The sequence below is a fragment of the Rhea americana genome, unplaced genomic scaffold (genome assembly GCF_003343005.1).
Source record: "Rhea americana isolate MKP2758 unplaced genomic scaffold, rheAme1 scaffold_155, whole genome shotgun sequence".
Taxonomy (NCBI): Eukaryota; Metazoa; Chordata; class Aves; order Rheiformes; family Rheidae; genus Rhea; species Rhea americana.
The window spans coordinates 1,214,784-1,241,332 of NW_028185650.1; the positions used below are offsets into that span (position 1 = coordinate 1,214,784).

The following is a 26,549-nucleotide window of genomic DNA, read 5'->3' on the forward strand; positions in this document are numbered from 1 at the left end:
TCAGATAAGAAATTCCTTTAAACTTTTATTAGAATTACCAGGAGTGGATTGAAAAACAGCAGCGATCCTCTCCAGGATGTCCTCGCGTTCAGAATCAAGGTCCTCTCTGCTCCAACAGATTCGGTTGGCTTTTTGCCAGAGCCAGTCCGTAACCTTTTCAAGTTTCAGTAGCTTCTGGGTCACTAAGTCCTTTTGGCTTAGCCTGAAAATCTAGATCAAATACATCAGCAGGAGAGTGTGACAGTAAGTCCTCTCTCTCAGTTGAAGAGTTGTATCTGGTGCAAATAAACTATTGTTTGGGCCATGCAAGTAACAGCATATTTGTTTCACTTTGAAGTGTCATAGGAGAAGCCCAGATGAGAGTATTTTACTCTCCTTCAAAGACTTGAAAGTTAATTACAAACTTTAGGTGTGAAGACACCTGATAAATTTGCTGGCACTTTTTTTTGCGGAAGGTGTCTCCCACTTCTCTGGAATTCTTCTGTTAAGAAGGAAATGATACTTCCTGTGAGGTAGCTAAATTATTGTGGCATATAGAAAAGATACAATGAGTGCAGTTTATGTTTCTTTTATACTTAATCAGATGTACCTAATGCTCTGTAGATAACTTAAAAATGCTTGTTAGTTTTCATATGCCCTTTTTTTTTTTTTTTTTTTTTTTTTTTGCTTGTAGAGGCTGTAAGGTATTATTTGATTCTTTACAAGAGAATGTAGAGAGAGAACATCCATTTGGTCAGAAACATTTGCAGCATTACTTAAATTTTTCTTCTTTCAGACAAGAGAACAAATGCACTGATGGGGCAGCTTTCTAGAGCTATTCTTGTAGTTTGCCTGCAACATCATGCTGGGTAACTTGGATCCTGGAAATGACACTRCAGSMCTGAAGGACAGATGAATAATTTGGWTTCTGGAAGATTCACTAGGAAAAGATTCCTGCTTTAAAAATGATCCTGAAAATACTTTAATATATTTCTGCTTAGGAAAATGATTTTACTTAGATTTAAATTGGAAGGAAGACAGAAACATTTTTAAAGGGTTGGTTCTTTCTACAAATGACTATAATAACCTGAGTAAACAGATGAAACTTCTGCTCTAGTGTATATAATATGTTTGATCGGATGCATTTAGAATATATGAAAATTGAGATGCTTTAGCAGTGCTTGAGAATGAGCTTTGCTTAGAATTTTTAGTAGTTGGAGTTCAGATGGCAAGACTGAACACCAGAGCTAGATACAAATCTGCAGTGTGATTGTAACAAAAAAAAGGATGCTGCAGTTTGGAGCTGTAGTGGGAGGGATMCTGCAGCCTACTGAAATGAAGCAACAGACTGATACTTCCTCTCCCACCCCCAAAAGCATAGATAAATTCTCTTGCATGGCAAATACTGTGACTTTATGCCTGGCTATGTCCTGGCRTAACAGTACCAGATTGAACCTCTTGTAGACCCTATGCGGTTGCAGAATACAAAAAAAACAAACAAAACCAGTAATTTTTAACAGAGCTGCTTTCCTTACCTTTTTCTTGATCTCTTTAATCATTTCTTGATCTTCCTCATGGGGAAAATTAAGGATCTTCACAGTTTTTCCCACCTCTCTAAATATAAACGTAATAAAATATAATGATGCGTTATTTCCACAAAGCAAAGTTTTCAAAAGGAAGAAAGATTCTCAAAAAATTATGTGGTAAGTGTTGTGGTCAGCCTCATGTTACTGTCTAGCTTTCYATGAGCATTTACTCTGTGGACCACAGGTTAAGAGTTGCAGAACTGGGGTGCTTCTGTCCTGCCCTCCTTTATAAAGGATGTAAAAATAGAGCATCTTGCCCAGTTCTCTTTGCATGCATAAGGCCTCCAACCATGACACTATGGGCTATTCAGCTCGAGCAGGAGGGCAGGATTAGTGCCCCCTATTAAAAACTTAGGAAGCGRCTGGAGAGAATTGGGACGATAGAGATGAGCGAAGAGCCCTGCCTCCTCCTCTGGTCTCTTCCATAGCATTCTTGGGGCTCCTGCAGTGGGGTGTGAAGACATCTTCCCTGTCCTCATCCTGTGATCATCTTCCTAGGGAGCTTGGTTTGGCACTAGCTCCGAGAAGTGTTTTGCAAGTCAGTTTTAYATGTCATCCCTTCTCTATTGTCATCATTCAGTATTTATTGAGAAAAAGGCAGCCTTAGGAATATACATGCTATGCATGTTCTCGATCTACTGATAAGACTATAGTAAGAGAAAGWTTTCAGTTTGCCTTGCTTATGCGTTCCTGTGGAGTTTAATGACTTACTCTCTGACCGTTTCGTTTGGCTCCAGAATCAATCTTTCTAATAGTGTAGTCTGAACATTTTCATCCTGCAAGCGGAGTCTGGCAATGCAACAGCAGGCTTCTCTCCGCACTTCTGGCTCTGCCTCATAGTGAACAGCCCAAAGAAGAAGATGCTTCAGCTCAGGACTCGCATGGCCTATTTGGCCCAGTGCTGCCAATGAAAAGAAAGAAAAGCAGCRCTAAATGAAGTGCTATTTATAGTCCCTCTTTTTCATCAGGTTTCCAAAGAGCTCCCTGTCCACAGAAGCTCAGGGACATTGCATTTGCCCATCCAAAGGCTGCTTGAGCATAAARTGTCTGCTTACTAAAGTGGGATGCAAAAATAAAGTGGTTCCTTGGGTTTTAACAGCACTACATGTACAAAAGAAGGGAGATCTTGATRATGCTTTTTGTCTTGAAGCATAGACATCCATGGTTGCTACGAAGCCTGCAGTCGTTTCTGTCAGTAGTGCGCTGGCCTGGTCTTGTGAGAGACCCGGCATGTTTACAATGCATACGCCAATATACTCTACATAAAATGCTACTGTTAGCAACAGATTTTTTTTTTAATACAAATCTGTGGCTCTCTAATGTTAGCGAGTACAAATTAAGGCAGAGTTTCCTAACAGGCTATTGTGAAGGTAAATATAATGGGAGTTAATATACTGGGTGCAGGTATTCAGATAATCGGTAACAAGAGATGAGTATCTGCACCTCATTGAACCTAAGACAGATTTTGGAGCCCAGAATGCTCCCAATACACAGAATCACAGCTCTGTAAGTAATTATTCTTACGCTGTCCCCTCTGCTCTGGCTGTATAGCAATATAATCCCCATCAGGAATAAGGAGACTTGCACTGTTTCCTCCCCCACAGGTACGTATTTTCCTAGGTTGCTTCTCCCTCCTGCCCCTTCCTGGTTGTTCCCTGCTAGGAGCTAGGGAAGGAACCTTAAGATATCACCAAATGTACCTGTTCCTAACTGATYTGAAGGTAGAAATCTAAGATTAGGTAAAGAAAATCTTGATGTATCTCCTGTTAATCCTACATCTGATTTTATAGAGCTACGTCTACAACTTTTCTAGCAAGACCATGAGGGATTTGGATGGTGAGCTGCACAAAAGAGATATTTCCCTCTCTTCTCTCACAGAAGTGACTCTTCATGTTAGGTCAACACTAGATAGTCCGGTATATAACATGGTTATCTAACAGGCAAGTACTGAGAGAAGATGCCTCTTTCTAGTAACTCTGTCCTGGGGGATTAGGAAGCTCTCAGCTTCAAACAATGCTCATGGGATTTCTAGGAGACTGTAGGGGTTGTCTGTGCATTTTGTGCCAGGTATTGGCACTTGGAAACTGATTATGAAAGCATAAAGGTACTCATAGAAATCCTTCTTGCTGTATTTTAATGTTTTGGGATAACATGCCCTGTTTGCAGCTATAGTAACTATTCAACAGAAGTGTTTTTCTGATGCAGTTTATCAGCTAGGCTTGGCTCGAACAGTGTGGCAACATGGAGATGCTGAGAGCAAAAGAACACAGTAAGCAGCAAAATATTGGTTATTGGCAGCTGCTGACAAAAGGCCAGAAGATTTTTTTTTCTGTATAAGAGTGGTGAAAATCCCAACACAGTTCCTACACATAAATAGTTCTACTCAAACTTAAAACTAGTGTTTGTAGGTCATAGGCTACGACAAAGATTTAAATCCATGTACCACATCAGCACTCTGTTTGCCATTGCCACAGTATGAGCAACGCTGCTTGATTTACTGTCTACATACTTCTCATGCCTGGCATGACATTTTCAGATTTTCAAATCTTAAAATGTTCAGAAATCATCATCAACAACAACAAAAGATAAAGCCCTGAGGACAGGCTGAAATTGCCCCCCCCCCCAAGGACCTGAGTTGTTAATGAGTTCTCTAATACCTCTGATGGCAAAAACCTTGATTATCCAATGAGGATCATACTGCATCATCTCATAGAGACACCGGAGGACCTGCAATAGAAGGGTACAAATGTTAGTGCATGTTGTTGCAATGCTTTATGCAGGGTGAGATTGGCATGATGTGCTCCACAGGTTCCTAGCTCATGAYGGACAAACTTCTGTCCTGAAGAGTTGACAAGCAATGATACAAGTGGGGGGAAAAAGGCCAGACAAACAGTGAGCRGAGCTGTGTGTAGGTCAGGAAGCAACCATTAAGCAGTGGGACATTTCAAGAGAAAGCCAGGCTCTGGCTTAGGAGACTTGCTGTACAGCCCAGGAACTGGAAAGCTGATGCAAGTTTTCATGGGGCCTGATGAAAGGCTATGGAAGCAATTGCAAGGGGGCATCTTGAAATTTGGATAGTGTTAGGAAGAAAGGAAACAAAATGCTACAAAGCATTTCTTTTGATAGAGCATAGAGGGCTTGAATCCTGAGAGACTGTAAGCAGTACAGCCCTGTGAGATTAGCCTCTAGAAGGCTCCCTTGCTCCATCCCAAACCTGCCTGGTCCTCCAGATACGGCGTGGGTTGCTCTTGTGCTTCACTATTCCCTTTCTATCACCGACATTCCCAAATGTTCTTGTGTTTGATATACAGTGAAATCTGTGTAAGATTTACAGTGGGGTCCACATATGCTGTGCAGAAAGCGGAAGCCCACAGGAGCCATTTTTAGTCTGAAAGGTGGAGGGAAGGAGGAACCTAAATGTAAAAGCAGGACTCTAAAAGACTGCCCAGCCTTTCCGAGCTTCCTGCAGAATTGTTTTGAACTCTGGTGAGGGCCGAGGAGTGTGGGTAGGACAGTTTTGAATACAGACAACCTGGTTTCCTGGTCCCTGAACCAAATTTTATCAACTTCTATGCAGATACCCCAACACTTAGGAAATAAGTTTTTTGTTTTCAATTCTAGCAAGAAATATTTGCAAGAGACAGAAATTTAATATTAGCAGTCCCAGGAATTAACTCAGTTATCATTAATAAAGACTTTTTTTTTTCTTTTTTGCATTCAGGAGCTGTGTTGAGATTTTTTGACTACTCACRTGCTCATCTTTAATCCCAAGTGCTCCTGCTGTAAGACAGGCTTCCTTCCGCACTGCAACGAAGTCACTGGAGAAGCACTGCAGAAAGCCTGGAAATAACTTGGCTGTCATGTACTGCAGCTGCCTAATCAAAAAGAGAGCTCGCACCTTGGTTTGGCAGTTGCCGGTGGTCAGCTTCACCCTGAGAGCACAAAGCAGGTCTTAGCAATGGGCTACTGGGATTAGTTTACAGGACTCATGCTCTGCCTGGCACATAAGAATCTCAATCAAAACTTTTTAGACTCACGGCTTCATATTGGCACATCTCCTTTGTAGGTCACTGGCCCCATATCATTTTGTAAGTTAAAAGTCAATGAAAATGGAAAATAGCCACAGGCACATGGTGTAAATTTCAGTAAATTCTCTCATTTTTTCTGAAGTTACTGTGTGTGACTTCTTTGACTTCAAGATTTCCCTTAGATGTAYAAAGTCTCCTCCTGAATGTTTTGTTTTCCTGAGCTGAAAGAGTTGTTGCTGAGCCCTATTTCCTCACTTATCTGTTGGAGTGAAAAGTGAATATACTTCATATTCCTACACATTCTAGATCACAGTATAGCCTGAAGCCCATGTCAATGACATCCTAGCATAAGTCTCTTGGTTTACACATGCAGGCAGTTACTGTTTTGCTGAGAAAGTCTGTACAAGTAGAGCCCATACAATACATGGTGTAGCTAGAAGTACCTGAATAACATTTCCATTGCAAAAAATGATGAGATGCCTGAAGGTTCTTGAGGATCTCAGACCTAGTGATGAACTAATCTCTCTTTTGAAAGGGGAAGCTGCCATACTGGTTAATGCTTACCTGAGCTGATCATGGATTTCCTTTGCAAGCTCCATGTGCCCCAGTGCCAGAGTAGCCGCCTGACGTACTCTTATGTTCCAGTCCTTCCACATCAGCTGAGAAAGCTTATTCATTAGGTCCTATACAAGATGATAAGATGGGAATGCTGCAACATTAATCAGCAACAAGCTTTGGCCTGCTCAGGAAAGAATTTTCAAAAGATTTTTCAAGTTACTCTAGCTTTAACTCTGCTGCTGCCAAAGTCAAGAGTGCAACTCTCATTCAAGTTGGGAGAGTTTCACTCACAGCATCAGGAGGCAAGTGCTGAGCAATGTGCATCTCGATTGTAATACTCAATTGCAGTGCTCCTGGGAAGATAAAGGCTCCCACCAACAACCTGCYGGGTACCTACAGGGTTTTATCTTCATCTTTTACACACGCTCAACTCCTACACAACTTGGCTTTTGCTTACACTCATATTTGCCTTGATGGACACATAGAAACTGCTGATTAAGTTTGTCTAGCAAAAAACCTGGGCACTTTGTTTTGTTCTCAGGAGGAGGCTGTTGACTACACTTTATTTACTGAGATTTAGCTGTTAGGTAGAGTAGTTAGAGACACATCCTCCCTCTGAGTAAGCTAACCTAGAAGAGTCCTCAAAAAAGAGGGTGCCAATCATATTTAACAGACAGTAGAACAGCTGAGATGTTTTATAAATAAACTTAATTTGAGAAGCAATGGTAGTTGTACAGCAACCCTAGCCAATATACAGGGAAAATCAACATGTTGACAAGACTGATGATGACAAAACCATTGATCCCAGGTTGCTAGAAGTGAAGTAGGTGCTTCTCCCCAGTTGGGGGGCAGTGCTGATTTGGCCCTGTGGCTTGACAGCAGTTGCTTGAAAGACATTGGTGTGGAAACTCTTTGGAAAGAGATCAGAGGAAAAGACCTTTTCATTTGGGGGCAGAGATACACTATGCCTGCTGCAAAAAACTAATTTGTTGCGGTGTCAGTTGTGTGTGTGTGTATGGTGGAGGGGAAGTGTTCCTTCACTCTTGGGAGTTTTACTGGGGCGAGGGGTGGGGAGGGAAATCCCACGTCTGCAAACTCTGCAGTATGCAGTAATAGAAATACTTGGGATCACCTGTCTTTAGCAGAGGTTTCAGGAAGAGTTGTCATGGCCCCCTGCTTACCTGGCTGGGGTGCCCGCCGGCACCAGGGAGAGCCCGGCAAGCCCGGGCCCGGACTGTCCAGCGGGGGCTGTTCAGCTCAGCTGTCAGCAGGAAGCACACCAAGGGCTGGAAATGAGCACAGCAGGGTTAGCGTACCGTCCTGCAGAGCTGAGGCTCACGCAGAGCTGAGGCCAGTGCTCCTTGCTAGGCCAGGCTAGCTTTGCTGGCCCTGCSAAAGGCCGAGGGCTGAGGCTGTATGACGAGGCCCAGTGTAGTCCCTTTTCCCACCATGCAACCCAGCACACCCAAACYGTGCTGGAAAGGCAGCTGGCAGCAACACTTGAGCTGCCTGCAACCTCCAAGCGACTCTCCAGCCACAGTTTGTGGCCCTTGCCTAAACACACTGTCTTAAAATATAACTGAGRGACAGGTCACTTCAACTCTCAAATGACCTGGGAGAGCTGAAGTAGACGTTTGGGTACRATGGAGATAAACCACTGCAAAATACATCCTGCCATTGCTTGGCTCATTACTCTGAGCAGACCAGGCCCCTTGTGCAGGACAAAAATGCAGAGACAAATTTGAYCTTGAGGAACAGAGAGAAGAACACAGGGTTGCTGGAAACCGTGTGCCTCCATCCCCTCTTGTTGCTGCTCTCTCTGCCCTGGGGGCTGCACCTACCGTGCGTTCACTGAGGTGGGCTAGCAGCAGGCATGCCTGCTCCTCTGCAGCTGTATCATTCTTCTCAAACAGCTGAGAAAGAAGCTTTGTCACTACTGGCACAGTGATGATGTTCTCCAGAGCCAGGCATTGCGCTGCTGCCCAACTGTCTGCAGAATTGCCTGTTGACAGGCGAACAGAGAAAGGAAGTTACTGCCAAGGGAGACAGCTACTGGCCATGTCACATGCTATGGTGATTCAGGTCCAGACCTCAGCCCCAGCGCAGCACCCTGGCATGCAGAAGACCCCTCAACCAGTTCAAGACCTAAGTTATTGTTCTCTGAGCACTAGGGAATGGACATGGTCACCTTGTGATCAAAATATCTTCTAGAATTAAACAGTGACCTTCAGAAATGATGGTGTTCCCAAAGGAKGTAGGTCCCTGAGGCATAAAGGAAAACAGAGTCTCTCACTGGAGAGTTTTAGATACTTTTTGAGTTACAAGTGATGAAGATGGATGACATTTGTTTATCTTTCCTTATAGAAGAGGACCTGACAGCTTTGAAAACAAATTTTGCCCCTTAAACTAAGAAATGGATACAGCTAGTATGTAAGACCTGAAAGACTTTGGATTTTGCCTGGAGTGTCAGCTACCTCAGAAGAGGAGTCAAGCTTTCATCCAGGCAAGAAAGAGTAATGGTGGGAGGAGTGCTTTGACTGAATTCTGGGTACTTGCTGCAAACCTCCTGAAATCTAGCAGGAGATAATGTAATACAGAAATCTATGTCCTACAGAAGACTGAAAGTTGCACAGCTGAACTGTTGGAAACTCAGCCTATCAAAACTTTATTTGAATTTGGTGAAGAATCCCACACTACAATGCTGTTTTACAGAAAACATTCATTTCACTACCCATCTTGGCAGAGCTGGAGGAGTTGGAAACACCTAGAAGCAGCACACCTAGCTATGTGAAATGTTATCCACATGAATTTTCCAGTGACCTTCTCTGCAAAACTCTGAGACTGGCTCCAGCCAGGACTGGCAATGGTTGGTTCTATGAGGGCTACATACATAGCCTTTCCAGGAGATAGACTGTAATCCCAAAATGGTGAGTCTGACGTAGCTGAAGAGCTAGGAGAAAAGTAAACATGACAGGGAAGCTGCCACAGAGCCATTTTACCATGTGCCAGAGCATCCTTCATGATTGATTGTGCCTCCTCATTCCTTTTTCCAGTAGCGTAGTGACACAGTGCAGATGCTATTCTCACATGGGCGTTCTTGTCCTGCAGAGTCTCTCTAAGTAATGGCTGTAGTTCTGCAAGCACTTCCTGGGTTACTGAGGACTTCCCAGCACTATCTGCTTCTGCAACATAATAAATACCTGAATAAGAGAGCAATATATCTGCCCCATGCTTTTTTCCCCTGTATAAAAATAGGAACGTATTTTCCATGCAGTTGCTAAATGGTATGCTTGAATTCATGATAGTAATAATGGAGTATGGAATACATAATAATGCTACAAATAYGCTTGCAAAAGCAATACTTTGTCCATCTCTAATGTCCACTGGCACTGAAGATCTCCATATTTCACCAAATACCAGTAAATTTCAATTTGCAACCCATGGCAAGGTAGAAAATGATGTTTATACTTATTTTACAGACAAAGGTTAGCARGGAAAATTGATGTAGCTCAGTCAAGAACACACAAGACATCTTTTGCAAAACTTATGAAACAAAGCCATTTGTGCTAAGTTAACAACATGGTCATTGCTCTCATGGTTTCCTACTCTCCAGCAGTGTATATAAGATCAAGTAGGAGGTAGGTGGAAATTAAGTTCACTTGATTCCCTTTGTTTCTGAACRGCCTTAGATTAGAGTTTATTTATGAAATGCCTTTTTATAACACTGGGTCCGAAAGTACTCTTTTTGCGTATTGACAATTTTATAGAGCAATGATGCTTGTAATGAGGTATCATGCAATTGCCCTTGTTTTCACACATGGATGACATTTCATAATGGTTAAAATTTCCCATACCCACATGCAGATCAGCAGCCTGCAAGCAGGAGCTTCTCTCACTGAGATTCTGAGGGCTGGTTTTCTGTCCATGTTGTTCGACTGCAGCAGATGCACAAGCTATGATAGCCTTGATTCTACTGATGTCATGTACACTTGTGAGAGACCTCATTACACCTTCTTTTGTCATATTTCGCCACTGGGGATCTGGCATCAGAAAGGAAAATATGTTCGGATAACCAGCACAGCAATCTGCCCTAGACCTCCTTCATCTGGAGGACCTCCCTGGAATGGATTCACCAGAAATGCAAAGGAGACTTTTATTATTCCCTCGGCTGCCCTTGTTTTCTGTTTCCCTCCCCCAGGGATGGCATCTTTATGTGCCCTACATGCTTCTCTTTATCTCCTCAGGTAAACCATAGTACTGCACTGGAAATCTGAGTCATGCCTAGGCTGTTCCATGCAGTGGATAGCAGCCACAGGCAGAAGATTTAGACTTGGGGGAACAYGTCCACCCCCGCCATACAATCACTACTTAGCAGAGGGATAAATGTGTTTGTCCCCCAGCCCTCTGCATCCATGTCAGGACTGTATTTGCCCATCTTTGCTTCAGTAAGAGAAGTGGAGAAAACTCATCTATGGGTCACTCCAAACTCATCAAAGTGGTTAAAGACTTCCAGGAGAGAAGACATCTGCACTGGTAGATGAAAGATTCATAGTGAACACCACAAACCTATTAGGATCACAGCAATTACTTGTTCATAAAAAAACTAGGAATAGAACAGTGTTTTTGAGGATAGGCATGACATTGTCAATTCTTTACACAAGATCATTAAGCAACTAATAACTATTTGAGTTCGTTCCGGATTGAGTAGGTTTTAATAGAAAAATCCACTCACGCAGGTTCCAAGCATCCTTCCACTGCTCCAGCATAGCTCTGAGGGCTTGTATTTCCCAAGGCACTTCCTTATTAGACCCCTTAGCCTCCTTTTGTACTTCCTTGGCCTTTGTAGGAGGTGATTCCTCATCATTTTGCACAAAATAAGGAGTTAAAGTGGGGAGAGCAGTCCATCGCAAGACTCTCTTCTTGGGTCTCTGAACTGCTCAAAAAGAGTTTGTTAAAAGAGATTAACAGTAGTCTATGTTAACCATAACCTGAAAGAGTYAGACTAGAAAGACATCTCAAAGAGTTGCTATGATGTACATCCCAAGCACCTCTAGCATCAGTCCGAAGCAGCAATAGCAGTATATTTCCCTGCAAATAAGGCAGAAAAAATGGAACKTCTCCCTCAAGAATGCCTTCCTTGGTATGATCAGAGAAGGTACAGGAAGTTGGGAGTAGAAGAATGTAAGCTATGGATCACTTCTACTGAAAAATCTTAGCTCAGCAAAAYATCAATGCTTGAGCTTAAGTGAGAAGCAGGTATTATTCACTTCTCATTTAACAAGAATATCATGATGAGTAAGAACTAAAAGCAGATCTGTTTCRTGATAGATCCAGGCAGTAATCCTTCCCTGTGCTGTTGCTAGAAGAGAATGTGTGTGTGTGTTAGTATAATGGTGTATGTGCAGGCGTATGCACTTGGAGGTTAGCATGTAGGCTTTGWTCTACCCTGTGTATCTGTATATCTGCAACTGACTTCTTCAACCAACTGGATGCATCCTGTCTCTTTTGTAGTCACAGTAATTTCTGTGGTTCTTCAAATGACACATCATGGGGGTCACCATATTGTTCGCTCAAGTAGCTCTTAGGAAGACCTACCTTTTTACAGCAGGGGAAGCCAGAATCAGAGAATAGGAGTGATCTCCCAAGGACAACCCCATTTCAGACAACCCCATTAAGCATGCAGCTACTGACATGCAAGGTTTGGACGTTCATCACATTATACAAACTGAGCTGTGGGCTCTTTTACCTGCCCTCCTCTGCGGCTTGCAACCCCAGCACTCAGGTTGTCTTGGGAAGGGCTGCTGAAGATGTTTGCAGTATTGATCATGGTTCTCCAGGATGAAATAGTCCTTCATCCTGTCATCCGTCTGATGGACAATCTTTGCAGTCCCTGCATACACAAAGGAACAGATGCTACCTGAAGAGCTTCCCTGCAAAAGAGGTCTCTGGTCTGCAAAGTCTGTCAGCGAGWATCAAAAGAGAGATGTATCTACCACTTTTTCCTAACTGCCGTGAATGCACTAAAGTGGTTGCATCAGGAAAGGGTTTCCAAAAATGACTTGAGAGTGGTGAGGAGGTTTGCAGAAGTCAACACGAAAGGACAGTGGACCTGTGAAGCTGTGGGACCCACCTCAGGAAATCACAGAATCATAGAACCAGTAAGGTTGGAAGGGACCTCTGGAGATCATCTAGTCCAACCTCCCTGCTCAGCAGGGTCACCTAGAACATGTTAGACAGGGTTGCATCCAGGTRGGCCTTGAATATTTCCAGAGAAGGAGACTCCACAGCCTCTCTGGGAAACCTGGTCCAGTGCTCCATCACTCTCACAGGGAAGAAATTCCCCCTCACGGTCAGGCGGAACTTCCTGTGCTTCAATTTGTGCCCATTGCCTCTCGTCCTGTCACACGGGACAACTGAAAAGAGCTTGTCCCCTTCCCCTTGACACCCTCCCTTCAGGTACTTACACATATTGATAAGATTCCCCCTCAGTCTTCTCTTCTCTAGGCTGAAGAGGCCCAGCTCTCGCAGCTATTCCTCGTAGGGCAGGTGCTCCAGCCCTCTGATCATCTTTGTACCCTACGCTGGACTATCTCCAGGCAATCATTCTCTATTCTCTTTCTGCCTCTGTGATCTTATTATCTGAAGTCATGATCCACAGACACTTTCAGACAACAGTCAGATGAAATAAGCAAAGCCTCTCTAAGAAGCTCCTCCTTCAGTCTCCATGTATTTTTCAATAATTCAAAATATTTATGATAGCTCCACAACAGCTAGCCGGTTAAAAGCAGCAATAAATATCAAATATTATTGAATGCTCAATTGAGGCCTATGCTATTCTGTAATTTTCCAGCACTTACTATCCTGGATAATTCAAAATCCCAGAAAAGCTGGTATAAAATGTGTTACTGAACCTGGACAGAGAGGACACATGAACTCCAGAGCTCAGGGCTCATGGAAAGAAAAGAGATCTACCAATCATTTCAAATCAAGGGACGTTGCTCCATGCCATCTGCAAAAATATCACCTAGGCGTGRGGACAAAGTCTCCAGTCCCAAATCATCTCTGTATTCTGTGTGTGGACCAAAACTAGCAACTAAGGCTTAACAGAGCCCAGGGCATGCTACAGCCTTTTGGGGTGATACCAACTTACAGTGCTACTGCTGGTCTTTGAGCATAGCTCTGGCACAGGAGCCACACGTGAACCRCCTGAGAGCTTCAAGGTGCTCAAGAGCAACAGGTTGTCCATTCTCGTGCTAGTCCTTTTGGATGAATATTTGACTCATTGTCCACGTTTTACTGTGCCCAGTGCTTGCTTTGAAGCAGCTATTCCTCTAGTTAAGTGCTAGATGCCATCCTTCTGGACCCACTCATTAAACGAGATACAAGAGCTTGTGCCAGGTCATGTTTACCTTACCAAAGTAAAGCTCCCACTCAAAAGCATTCTTAGGAGTATAGGTGTATTTCCCAACATGGGCCATCAAATGTCTCGGCATGGAAGATTCGGGGCTCAGATGTGTTCCTTCTGTGTTATCAGCTGTATCATTTATATCAACAGGGTCATCAGTTGACAGCGCTCTTGGGTAATAAGCAGGCAGCCCACTAAAAAAGAAACATGACACCACTATAGGCTTAGGAGCCACTGGGATGAAAGGGGAGCAGTGCAAGAACATACTTATATTACAGTCYGCGCTGTATGTGAGACAACTCTGTTCCTCTAAGTGTTCGCACATTTTCTGCCACAGGGGCACTTCCTCTGTGCAGTTTCCTCCCACCACATGGTGCAATCATATCTTGGACCTCCCCACTCATGATAACCCACACAATAATCCGGTCAATAGCATGAGGCTGACTACCAGAAGAGCAAATCTCTTTTTGTAATGGATTCATGAATGATTGGTGAGCCCCATTCTGGGGAGTTATGTGAGACTTTGGGGTCTTGCTTCAAAAAAGGAACAAAGAAGTGGGAGAGGATTCAGAGGYCATCAACAAGAAATTAGAAAACATGATGTTTAGAAAAATGTTCATCAGAGATGACGTGAAAATACCAGAACATATTTTTAAAACAAGAGCATAGTACCTAGAGGAGATGGAGGGATAAATTTGTCTTTTGTGCACAAATTATAATTTTCAGAGATGCTCAAACAGACAATAAAAGGCCATATCTATGCACATTATTAAAGTCATTCTGGAGACAGTAAAATTGTAAGAGATCTTTAGGAGACCTATTGTAAATGAAGTCCTCATTAGGCACAAAGGTGGAAAAACCACGGCACAAAGTGGCCTCTTGTTCATACACCTCATCGTGCTGCCAGAGTGAAACGCCATCCTTGTCTCAAAGACATAAAGCCTCTATGCTTCTCAATGAAGAAATACAGATGATGCACCATGGGAGCAGTAGTAATGAGGAACAGCCATGAGGCAGACACTACAAAATAAGGTGTCTCATCCATACCTGCAGGAGATCCTGGGAGTCTTCTCAGATGGTGTCTGGGATACGATTTCCATGTCATTTTCTCTGCCCTGAATATTATCCAATATTTTCAAATCTCTATCAGAAGAAAGCTCATCCCTGATTGTGTTCCAAGCAAACTTCTGCTTTTCAGGGTCAAGGGGTTTACATTGATCTGAGCCACTCCTGGCCCTCTGCTGATCCACAGTCCATTGAGCTGTCATCCTGTTCAGCTTCTCCTGCCCTGTTTTCTCYACCCCCCGAGTCATATTCTCTGCTCCTGTGATGTTTTCCTCAGACACCTGCTTTTCCTGTCTTCCTCTTGTCAGGGAGCTGGATAACTTCTCACGGGGTTTTGTCAGGGATGCCTGCATGCCTGGAGTCTTACAAGAAGGAACAGGTGGTAGAAAGAACTTTTTGGGCAAGGTTTCTGGTTTGGAGCCCCACAGGCTGTCTTCCTTCCTGAAYTTAGGAGAACGTCCATTATTTTTCATAGGGAAAAGTGGTTGCTTATGAGGGTGGAGTCTGATCGAGTGCTTGAAGTTCATAGCGATAGGCTTTTCACTTTTTGGCTTTTGAATGATATCAGAAGGATCATAGAGGTGTTTGAAGTTGTACTCCTTATAGGATGGTCCTTGTTGCTCCAGTACATCCTTGGAGAAACTCAGGCCCTCAACTATCTGCCTAAGGTACTTTTTCAGGCAGTACAATTGATGCTTCTCAGAGTGGCTGAAGTCCTGTGACGGCATGGTGGTGTTTGTGCTCTGCAAGCCCACAACTGGGCCTCTGTGGACATGCAAGCACTCAGCCAACACACCAGGCTCCTCAGCAACTGAGTGACTGTTGCCACGAAAGGCTGATCTCTTCATTCTACCACGACTGATGAAGCCACCTCAATGCTRTTACTGCTGCTGCTGCCAATAAACCCTTTAAAACATAGCTATCAGTTTGAAGAGCTCTATCAGTTATTCTGCGAGATTGAAATCCTATGGATCAGCGAGCATGAGGAGGAAGATCAGTCTCATTCCTTCTGAAAGAAAAGGGAGCTATCACCAGTTTCTGTGTTTTTAATTTGGACATTCCATTCCTATTTTTCAAAGTTATATTTCAARATGGTACCATTTGGGAGACATCACTTTGCATAAGAATACAACAACGGCAGCAGGACTGACAACAGTAAACAGTGATGACAGCACAGAACAGTTAGCTGGACATGAAGCTGCCTATTTTTAAATACCTTTCAATGCCCATTGAAATGGGACTTTAACCTATATTTAATGCTTTGCTGAGCTAAAGTCTAAATTTCTAGTAATGATTTAAAAAAAAGCTAAAGAGCAAATGAAGAATGGAATAAGGGTAGTGCAACAACTTTGTGCAGGCTGGGAGGAACCAGCTGTTAGCATCYACTGGTATTGCTGCTGAGATTTCTATTTAGAAAGGTGTTTCTTTGAGACATACGTAGGCCTTTGAATTCATTTTATATAACACATTTCAACCAAAAAGTGGCAATGCTACTTCTTCAGTTTGTTGACATGCTTTGAGTCAGACACCCTAAAAGGCATCAGTCAATGAACTACTAACACACAGCAACTCCTTGTGCCCCATGTGGTATCACCCTCCCTGTTACTAACATTTACTGTTCGCTCCAATCCTGTCAGATTGTAGTGAAATCTCGTGGAAGTGCTAGTGAAACTGGCAATAAAATGTATATTTATATCTACATGGGCAGGTGTGTATGTGTGCATGCATGCAATTATGTATATTTTAAAAAATTAAATAAAGTCAACTATGAATTAGGGCAGACTTACCAGTTACCTTCTCGCTGTGGCTCCTGCAGTCCCGGTCTTGTTTTAACAGGCATGAGATGCATTTAATTTCAGAGTAAGGATTTGCTCCTTTGGTGTTCCAGTGCTTGTCCTGGCCCTGTTTACAGAAGTTGCCTGGCAACTTGTAGGGTACTTCAGTTCTGTCAAATGTCCTCTGTTCCTCGTAAAGTGTATCTGCCTGGGCTTTTGGTTTGTTTAATAATGCTCTCCTTTTAAATATCAGCATGGGTTTTTTGAACTTATTTCTTCAAACTGCACTTTGTAGGAATCTTTTAAAATCTTTTATACAACTATACTCAAGCCTTACTCAATGTTTTTCTACATTAATTGAATTTGTAGTGAGGCACAGTATATGTCATAAACAGGATTACGGGGTACCTGGTCTTGGGCATGCAATGTGATCCCTGTGATCCTCAGTTTTGCTATCATCATCACTATACATACTATAGTGTATGAAATGTTAATAAAATATTAGGCCATAATCTCTCACAAGGGGGAATTTGTGTTATGTAGCTGACATAACAGCAAAAACATCTTTCAAAAGTAATATATAGGTCAGGAGAGTTAAAAAGGATTAATCAAATATATTTGTCTGTTTTTAAAGCTGCAATAAGGAGACAATAATTGACTGGACTTACTATTCTTATTTTAAAAGCATGACCTAACCATTGTTATTTATGATATTTTAGCAACATCCTTGGAAATTTATGCAATACAAGACTCATTCTCTTCCTTAAGTTGCTTAAATTTAGAAGGTGGGGTAAAGACAAGGCAAAACTGATCCAGATGCCATAGGTAATATCAAGATTGAACAGATATAAAATTGGAAGATGTGCTTCCAGAATAAATATGATTATAGAATTGCCTGTTATCAAAAAGGGTGTTGAGTGATATAAAGGAATGTATAAACAATTGTGCCACTTGTGGTATGAAAGGTTGAAGGCAAGTAAGTATTAAATAAGTATTAAAAAAGCAAGCTTTAGAGCTGCAGAAGGTGGTACAAGCGCTACCTTAGTAATGCAGAAAGACTCACATACGCCAGGCAGGAGAAAGAAGGGTGTTTTTGCATCCCTGGTTCTTGCCCAGCAGCCCGAGGTCTTTGCTAAATCAGATGTCAAGACACCCCAATGGTGAGGACAGAGCAGGAGAGCAATACACGTGGTCCAGGGGTCCCTCTGTATTGGTATGGCTGTGCTCTCTAACACTCATCAGACACAAATCTTTCTTTGCCCATTTCTCTTAGCTTATAATGATGCCTACTTGGATCATGTTCCCTACTGGAAGCCAGAATGCATGCCCTTTACTAATCCTCTCCTCATGCTAGATCTCCTTTGTCTTTAATGTCCTCCAGCTTAGTTCTCAGTCATCTCCACACCATCCAGCTGAGCTCTGCCAGTGGGACTGAGAGCATGGTGCCAGTGTACAAATGTGAGACAGACACAAAGCTTGGGCTGGGCCCCAGGAGAAAGGGAGGACTGCTGGACTGCAATTTTGGACAAGAGAAAGGCATTAGCCATTAAAATCACCATATTACACAGGCTCTGATGGAGCTGCAGCTACAGTTACATTATACAGCATCTGATGTCTCCCCTGCATGACATGGGCCAGTTTCATCACAAATGGAAACATGACTAAGTGCTGCAGAAGTGTACAATATGGGATACTAGAAAATGGATGTCAGTGCTTCTGGTTAAGAGCTCTGAGGCTGCTGGGAACTGACTCTTCTCCCTAGAACGGCTACTTGCCTTCTGTGCCTTGTGGTCATGTCCCCTTTAGAAGGACATGCTCTGGCCAATAATTCCCACTCCTGACCCCAAAACAGTCTGGCCATTCAAGAAGCCGTTCTGTGTCCTACAACATTCTCCAACGTGGATGTGGTTCATTTGCTACTTTGCATTAGGATGAGAAATCTGTATAAGAGATCATTACTGATAAGAGAGAATTAGTGCAGAATGATGTCCTGAGGCTCTTCCCCGTCTGGCATATTTTGTAATCCATGTTCTACTGCCCAATAAATGGGCCAAATGGTGATCAAGCGCTGGTTCAGGGGTGGGAAGGGGAGACCGAGGCAAGTCACCTTCACTACAGACCACCTCTGCCAGCAGGCCTTAAATACAATGCTGAAAAAAATGCCAATTATTAGCACTAAGACAGATTTTCTTCATACACAGATGATATTGACTTTCTGMTGCTGAGTGTCCTGCCAGTTATTTTGCACCTGACCTTTTCAGGAGGGACAGAGCAATCTCCACAGGGAAAGGAAGATGGCTGAGACTCTGCCCAACACCTCTAACTACTAGTACTGCAAAGGAAGACAATGCTGAGCATTCGCTGATGTCTTTCCACTCACGTCAGAGCCACAAACACACATACAGGGATACAGGGAGCTTGGCTTGGGACACAGCTCTGCCAACATCTTCCAGGAGGAGTCAGGGAGCCTGAGGAGGCTGCTCTTCCTTTGTGGTTCCCTGAGGAGCGCAACATCTAGATCGGGGTTAGGCTGACTGAATGTCAGCTTTTCAGCTCTTGCACAGATTATTCCTGGAAGGGCAGAGATTTAATTTTTCTCTGTGGACGCAGCCCTTAGAGGACCCTGCTGTCCATATTCATATTAACAACGTTAAGAGAGAGTGGGAGCAAGTCTCTTCTAACATGCCAGGGCCTTTACTCCTCTCCCTGCAGCAGTGAGCACAAAAGGATACATGAGCATGGTGGTCAGGAACTTCACACCACTTGACRAGCCAAGGTGAGGGCTCCGGTTGCTTAAAAATTTCAGTTCTCACACTGAATGGGAAAATGCAATGCTTTTCTCCCGTTTCTCCTAGGAGAAACAATGTTGTCAGAAGAAGATCCAGGCCTTTCCTGACCTCTGTAAAGAGAAGACAGTGAAAGTGCCTATCCCTCCCTCCTTCCCATTCCCCACCAGTACGACCGTCATTCCCAACCAGTCTGGCCATGAGGCTGCCAGGGCTGGGCAAAGGCTGGCAGAGATGTGACCCATCTTGCCCACACCTCAGGGCACCAGTGTGGAGGAACATGCAGCAAGAGGACATGAAGCAAGGCTGTGCTGTCTTGGCTTCCTCCCACCTGGGCTTTGCTCCCACTCCCACCCCTGGGCTGAGCCTCTTGCCTGTCTCACCATGCCGGGGTTGTAGTAGCTGCTTTGTAGTCTCACCGCCAGCTGGCAGCAGCCCCTTGTGCAGCCCCTGCTGTCCTCACCTCCAGGGAGGGCTTGGTCTGGTGACAGGACCATGTTGGTGGAAAGGCCACAAGAGCCTCCCTGCCCTCCACCATGGTAGCCAGCTATGTGGACCCAAACCCAACACCAGCAGGCAGCAAACCGGCCCCAGCAGGGCTGTGGCTTTTCTCCCTCCTTGGCTGCCAAGGCAAGCCCTCACCCTTTTGGGGTCCGGGGTTTGGGGAGGGAGCAGTGCCCCTCTCCTGCTGCCCTGAGCAACCAGCTGGCCTGGGGTGACTCTCAGCTCATTCCCTGCCAGCCTGGCACAGCGGGTGTGAGAAGTAAGAGCCTAAAAGATGTGTTTTTGCAGTGGAAACCTCCACCGTAATAGCTTAAGTTGAAGCAGTTACTCACTTTTGAAATGTGAAAACAAACACAAGTGTAAAGAAGGAGGAAATCAGTACTGGAAAATTCCACTACTCAAAAGACTACAAAAGCAAGAAGTGATAGCAAAAGATTAGAATGCTAAAACAGATGGTCCCGTAATGGATATGCTCGAGCAAGGTAACAGTCAGTTGTGAAATGAGATAATTCCAAAAAGGAGAAACTAAACAGTTGGTCAAAGAAAGCTGTGACAAGCGTCGGGTAGGTTGTGAACCTGAAGTACTCAGCCAATGAGGAAACAGAGGAAGATCTCAGTGGCGGGAATAAGGCTATGATGTATTTCCTCGGCATGCTTCTGTTTGCAGAAAGCCCACCATTGCAATCACAAATGAATCTACTTCACTAGAGATCCTGTCTCCAGAAAAAATATTGGGTTATTTCTCACAGCAGGGTAAGCTGCCAAGCGCAGCACCCTTCACCACCCTTTCCTCATTTCTGCCACGAGCGTGCTCAGTCAGAGCACATTGTCCCTTCTCCACCCAGCACATTTTGTAACCCACGTTGCCCACAGGCCTGGCTGATACCCATGGGCCTGTCCTCAGTGCTGGTAACTTGCTCTCCCTGGGTGGGGTAAGCAGAGCCAGTGGGAGCGAGGGAGGCAAGATCCTGGCCCATGGGCACRCCAGCTGCTGGCATCTGGCAAGAGGTGCAAGACTGTGAAGGCCCAGGAGATGCTAGGCATGCGGCACCAGGCTCTTGGGCTTTCTCTCCCCTGAGAAGCTCCTTCGTGCCCACACCAGTGCAGAGCCAGCCCTGGCYGCAGCCCCAGCCCCTCTGAGGATGCCCCTGCTGAGCCAGGCAAGCTCCTGTCCCACACAACCTTTCGCAGAACATCTTGCCCGTAGGGAAGGTGGGAGCTAAGCCTTGAGTGTGGTCCCTTCCTGCCCCTTGGCTGCAGCTGGTGCTCCAAGCAGAAGGCTCCCTTGGCACATGGGCCACCTTGAGCTCCCACCCGTGGTCCCTACTGCAGCAGGAGGTGTCTTTCAACATCCGCTGGCTGTGGGAGTGGGGGCCTCTGGGGCAGGGAGGGCAGCAGGGTCTGCAGGGCCCATGGGGCAGGAGCTGTGACTGACAGTGGTGGAGAGGAGCTCTGTACCAGGGCTTGCCATGCTGTCCCTTGACAGTCCCCACGTCCAGAGCCAGCCCCAAGCGAAGATGGCTGCAACCCCCATAGTCAGGGCATGGGTGGGAGCCTCTGTCTGCCCCAGTGCAGCATAAGCTCCTCGGTGATGATGCCCTGCTGCATTCGTGACCCCATCATAGGACTGGGCTCTCCAGGAGCATCAGTGCAGAAGGTGGCCTGAGGAAGCTGCTAAAGYGCTCCCAGACTGGTTTGCCAATTCCCTGCAGGCAGCAAAGAGGTCTTCTTTTCCATAGGGAGCCTGCAGCTTGGCCAAGTTTGGGAGAGGAAAGACAGTGACTCTGAGATAAGCATGGGGATAGGGAGGAGGGCTGCAACTACACCTTCTTCTGTGTCTGATCCTGTAAAGATAATAACCAGCAGGCTGAAGGGAGATTATTTCTAAGATCCCATCATGCGTTTGCACTTGCCTTTGGGAAGCTTGCCACAGCTTATCTGACAGGGTGATGAGATACAGCCTGGGCATCACTGAGCCACCAGGATTTGGGCAAAGCTGCCGCCCTTTGGAGAAGCTCCTGTGATACCAGAGGACTTGCTTTGCCCACCCTCTGCATGCTCTGACTGGGTGCAGCTATGGCTACAGGCTGCCAGGCAGCCTCGTCTCCCCGGCACASTGTGGGCCCCATATCACCTGCCTAGGAGTCCCCTCCCCTCAGGGGGGTGTGGGAAGCAGCATTTGCAGGAGAAGCCCTAACCTGAGTGCAGCTGCTGGGAAAGCAAGGGGTGGCGGAGCCATGTAGCAGGTGGCTGCCCACCTCCTGCACTGCACAGGTACCCAGTGCTGGCAGAGGCAGCTCTCCCAGCCTGGCCCCAGCTTGCTGCACTGCAGCCCCACATGGACCTCCAGGACAGCAGTTATCYGCTGCCTGTCCTCCCTGGCCCCTACCATCCGCTTCTCACCAGCTGCCCGCAGCCTCTTTGATGAGCCGCTGGCCATCACCGTGCAGGGCCTCAGCCCACAGCAGCAGGTCACGCTGCAGACATCCTTTTAGGATGAGAGAGGAGAGCTTTTTGAAGCCTGTGCCYGGTACCAGGCGGAGGACGACGGGGAGCTGGACCTTGCCTGCTGCCCYGCGCTGCTGGGGGGCAGTTTCTCCGGCCTGGAGCCCATGGGGCTGCTCTGGGCTCTGCAGCCCCAGAAACCCTTCAAGCGGCTGGTAAAGCGGGACATGTGGACCCCACTGCRYCTGCTCCTAGAGGTGTTTGAGGGCCACGGGCCTCTGCCTGGGCAGCTCCTGGCGCAGGCACAGCATGAGTGAGTGTTCCTGCGGGATGGARTGCAGAGAGTCCCTGTGCRAGAGGGGAAGATCCGGGCRAYGCTTTTCCTGCCTCCCGGTGAGTACCAGCCCCAGTCATGATGCTTTTCCTGGGAGTAACATGTTTTGTCAGTGCAAGCTCCAGCTCTTCCCTGATCTCCATCAAAAGAAGTCTGTGAATTTGCCTGTTCTTCCCTCCCTCACTCACTCTGGCTGTGTACGTCCCAGGGCAGGGCCACAGAAGCTGGCAGAGAAGTAACTCTTAATGCCCAGAGCTTGAGGTTGAAAATGTGTAGAAACATGCATCAAGTGAAAATGCATGCATCTGGAGGGCCTCTGGGGCTAAGGAGCTAGGGAGAGGGTGGTGGCTGCCTGTCGTGCAGTCCAGAGCCTGGCCCAAAGTGCATGCTGGCCCAAAGTCCCATGTGAAATACTAAGCAGTTCTCATCACTGGGAGGGCTTGGGAGATCCTCTCTCTCACTCTGAGACAGCAACAGTTCATATGTCAACCATGGTTCACTGTGTTCGGAACCAGAGGTTGAGGCTGACCCACAAACATTGGTCTGTGCAAAGAAGGAGATGGAGGGGCATTTTCAGAACATTTTCAGGGAAAATAGCTTTCAGGCAGGAAAAGATAAACATTGAATTGCCTCCTGGAAAGGATTTTCACTCTGCACTGTCATRTAAGACTTGCCCAAGACCCTGCCAAACTGCAGTATGTGCTGGGCAGCTCCACAGACACTTCCTTACCAGGGTGTACAGGGACAGCTGGTTTCACATGCTCGGCATCCCACTAGGCCAGGGCTCCTCTCCTGCCTCACCTCTACCCCTGCCTGCTGACCAGGGCAGAAGGAAGATGGAGGAAGGAAGCCACTACAGAGACTTGCAGATGTTTTGTCTCCAAACTTTCCTGCTCACCCTGACTTGAGCTGCTTACAGTAAGTCAAATGCTGGCTCATTTCCTCAGTGTCGCCAAACCTGCTCCCTTTGCATGATGTAAGTTTTAAAATGTTAGGCCCTTGCTGCAGCCTCTAGCACTTTGAAGGGCTTCCCAGGCACGCAGGAGTTTAATCTCATCCAGCCACCACAGCCAGTCTTCAATTTAACAAGACTGTAAGCTTGAGATGTAGCCAGTGTTTCTCTTACACAGCTTTAGATATGTTTCACTGTGCTCAAGTTGTCTTGCACTGAGATGTCCCACTCACGATTCTGCATTCTTGGGAGTGCTGTCTGCACAGTAATCCCTACACACTCTGATTCAGAGGATGTTGGCATTGGACACCACCCAGCAGTTCACCTAAGGTCACAGAAAGGTGGAAAGCCCCAAGGAAAGTACTCTTGCTACCATCCTGTCAGAGCCCATGGCAGGATGGCACACACTGAGGGCATCCCTGCAGGGTGGGCGGGATGAGCTTTCCCATGTCAGTGGCTCTCCTGAAGCTAAGAGGAGCTGGGCCTCACCCACTCCCCAGTGTGGCCAGGGGCACCTTCTCTAGCCTGGAGCCCATGAGGCTGATATACTGCCAGTTCCGAGCACAGGTAAAGATCTGTGTCTTACCTAGCAAGTTTTGTTGCTGAGTCTTTCATCTGCAACACACCTTGTTGTATTTTCAGTTGCTGACATAGTACCGCTATGACCAGTTGGTCATGTCCCTTCCCCCAGTTATGCTCTTCTGCAGTTTCTGCTGTGTATCTGATTTGATGCATTCTAAACTGAGGAAACCTTAAAAGGACTTATTGCAGGAAATACTGCTCTTGGTCTTGTCTGCTACAGGAGAAGCACCCTTTCCAGGGGTTACCGACATACATGGACTTGAAAGAGGTCTTTTTGAACACAGAGCCAGCCTCCTGGCCAACCATGGCTTTGCCACACTGGCCCTGGCATATTACCAATATGAGGATCTACCCCAGGACCCAACTAAATTCCACCTGGAATACTTTGAAGAGGCAGTGAACTACATGCTGTGGCACTCACAGGTAGGAACACTCTGGCTAACCTCTGGGCTCCAGGAGTGGCCTCTTCTAACTGCCCCTCACTTTATCTCTATTATTCTCTATTATCCCAGGGAGCAGTTTGTCTGTGGGAGATGTCTACAAATCGTCCAGCAGAAAAACTGATCCTTGCCATCCTCTCCTTTACAGTATTGTGCAAACACTCAGCATTATACAATGTTTCCTCCAGTAATATTTAGCTGTTGTGCTTTCCAGCTCAGTAATGATGGGGATTTCCTCCTCTTCACCAGGTAAAGAGACCAAGGCTTGGCTTGCTCGGATACTCCAAAGGAGGAGAACTGTCTCTCGCCATGGCTGCCTTCCTGAAGAATATCACAGCTGTTGCTTCTATCAATGGTCCAGTGGCCACTACATTTATTCCTCTCTGTTACAAGGATAAAATCATCCCCACTTTGCCTGTAGATGAAAAGCGTGTCCAAGTCAATCAATCCAATATTCTTGATTGTTCTAACATCTTTACTGACCCCTTCCAAGCTCCTGGCCAGCAAAGCCTGATCCCACTGGAGCAAGCCGAGGCAAATATACTGTTCATCACCAGAGAAGATGATCATTTTGTTAAAAGTGAATATTCTATTGAAACTTGCAAACGTTTGAAGGCTCAAGGGAAAGAAAATTTTCACATTCTCTCCTACTCTGGAACAGGGCACTGCTTTTACCCTCCCTTTTTCCCTTTGTACCTTATAGGAAAGCATCCGATTTTTCASAAGTGGGCAGTCCTGGGTGGAGAGCTCAAGGCTAATTCTAAAGCATAGATTCATGCTTGGCCAAAGATACAGGCTTTTTTCAACAAATATTTAAATGACAAATAATGTGCAAGAAACATAAAGCTTTGAACAACCTGATCTAACTGGTTCTTTATATTTATGACGTTAAACCCTGTTCACAGCTGCACCCATACAATCTCACTATCTTTCATGCCTTTGCACACCCCTGACTCAGAGAAGAACTGGGTTTGCATTTTCTTTTTTTCCCACACTTTTTTGCTCAAGTGCAAAGGAAAGGCATGGCAAATATATTTGCATTAACCCTTGATCAAATAGAGCATATGCAAAATACACAGTTATGATGCTAACCTGTTTTATGATCTTTTAATACTTGTCTGTACTTTCCGAAACTCTGCCACTATATGCATATGCTACCTTTAACACATATCTTTTGAAAACTTACTTCCCGGTTAGCTTTCAGGACTGACGCTGCCTCATGTTTACACTAATGAGAAGTGGAATCATGTCTGATTGCTGAGGTGCAGGAACTGTCCATTTTGGCATGTCAGGACTGGGGTACTGGGGGTCTCTGCATAAGAGCTCTCAGGCTGCTGGGAACTGGGTCTTCCAGGGGGAAGACCCAGTTCTGTGCCTTGCTTCTGTCTCCCCTTCAGAAGGAAGTGCTGGTGGATACTTCTGGCCCTGAGACATCGTGTTCCTAAAGGAAGCCATTCTGCCAAATTCACAGTCATTGTGATCTTCTCCCACATAACACGGTACCTTTTCTGCTCTGCCACTGGGGCAAGAATTTTAAATAAAGAGAATAAATTGGAATTCCAAGAAGCAGTCTGTTGTGCTTTGGTTAGGAGCAGGCATCTTCGCATCTGGACCACTCTCTTTCCCCTCACCTTGGGTGCTGGGCTGCTCGAGTGGGGAGAGGGGACCACAGGAGTCTCTGACATGGGGTCTTGGCACTTTCACTCCTCCTCTACTCTTGGGGCATCAGGGGTGCAGCAGAAGGGATGTTGTTTTAGACTTTAAGCCCTTTTCCTTCGGACCTCTTCCAGGGTATAACCGAGCTTGTGACTGAATCCAGATCTGTGTGCTGAGAAGTCCCATTCTCAGCAACAAGAGAAGTTGCCATGCGCTGAGGGCTGGACATCAGACCACACACTCAAATGCCAGATGGCCAGGCCACGAGGCTGCCAGGGCTGGGCAGAGGCTGCCAGAGGTGTGACCCATCTTGCCCACACCTCGGGGCACCAGCGTGGAGGAGCATGCAGCAAGGGGACATGAAGCAAGGCTGTGCTGTCCCGCCTGCCTCCCACCTCGGCCGGGTCTCGGCCGCGGGCAGGCAGGCAGCGGCGCCGGGCCGCGGCCCCCGGCG

At 45.8% G+C, this 26,549-nt stretch overlaps 1 protein-coding gene and 1 pseudogene across 1 annotated transcript; one reads left to right on the forward strand and one right to left on the reverse strand.

The window, feature by feature from the left end:
• HEATR4 (HEAT repeat containing 4) lies at nt 1–15,349 on the reverse strand. Its single transcript, XM_085299879.1, has 14 exons — nt 14,604–15,349; nt 13,566–13,750; nt 11,898–12,041; nt 10,884–11,084; nt 10,006–10,191; nt 9,151–9,351; nt 7,993–8,153; nt 7,333–7,437; nt 6,158–6,276; nt 5,317–5,497; nt 4,223–4,292; nt 2,277–2,466; nt 1,515–1,593; nt 1–210 (listed from the first exon to the last, which is right to left on the reverse strand). Exons 1-14 carry the CDS (start codon nt 15,347–15,349, stop codon nt 1–3), a joined length of 2,778 nt encoding a protein of 925 aa, XP_085156005.1.
• A 4,800-nt stretch (nt 15,350–20,149) lies between these two features.
• Nucleotides 20,150–25,267, forward strand: LOC146598707 (acyl-coenzyme A thioesterase 5-like; annotated as a pseudogene).
• Nucleotides 25,268–26,549: the final 1,282 nt, after the last annotated feature.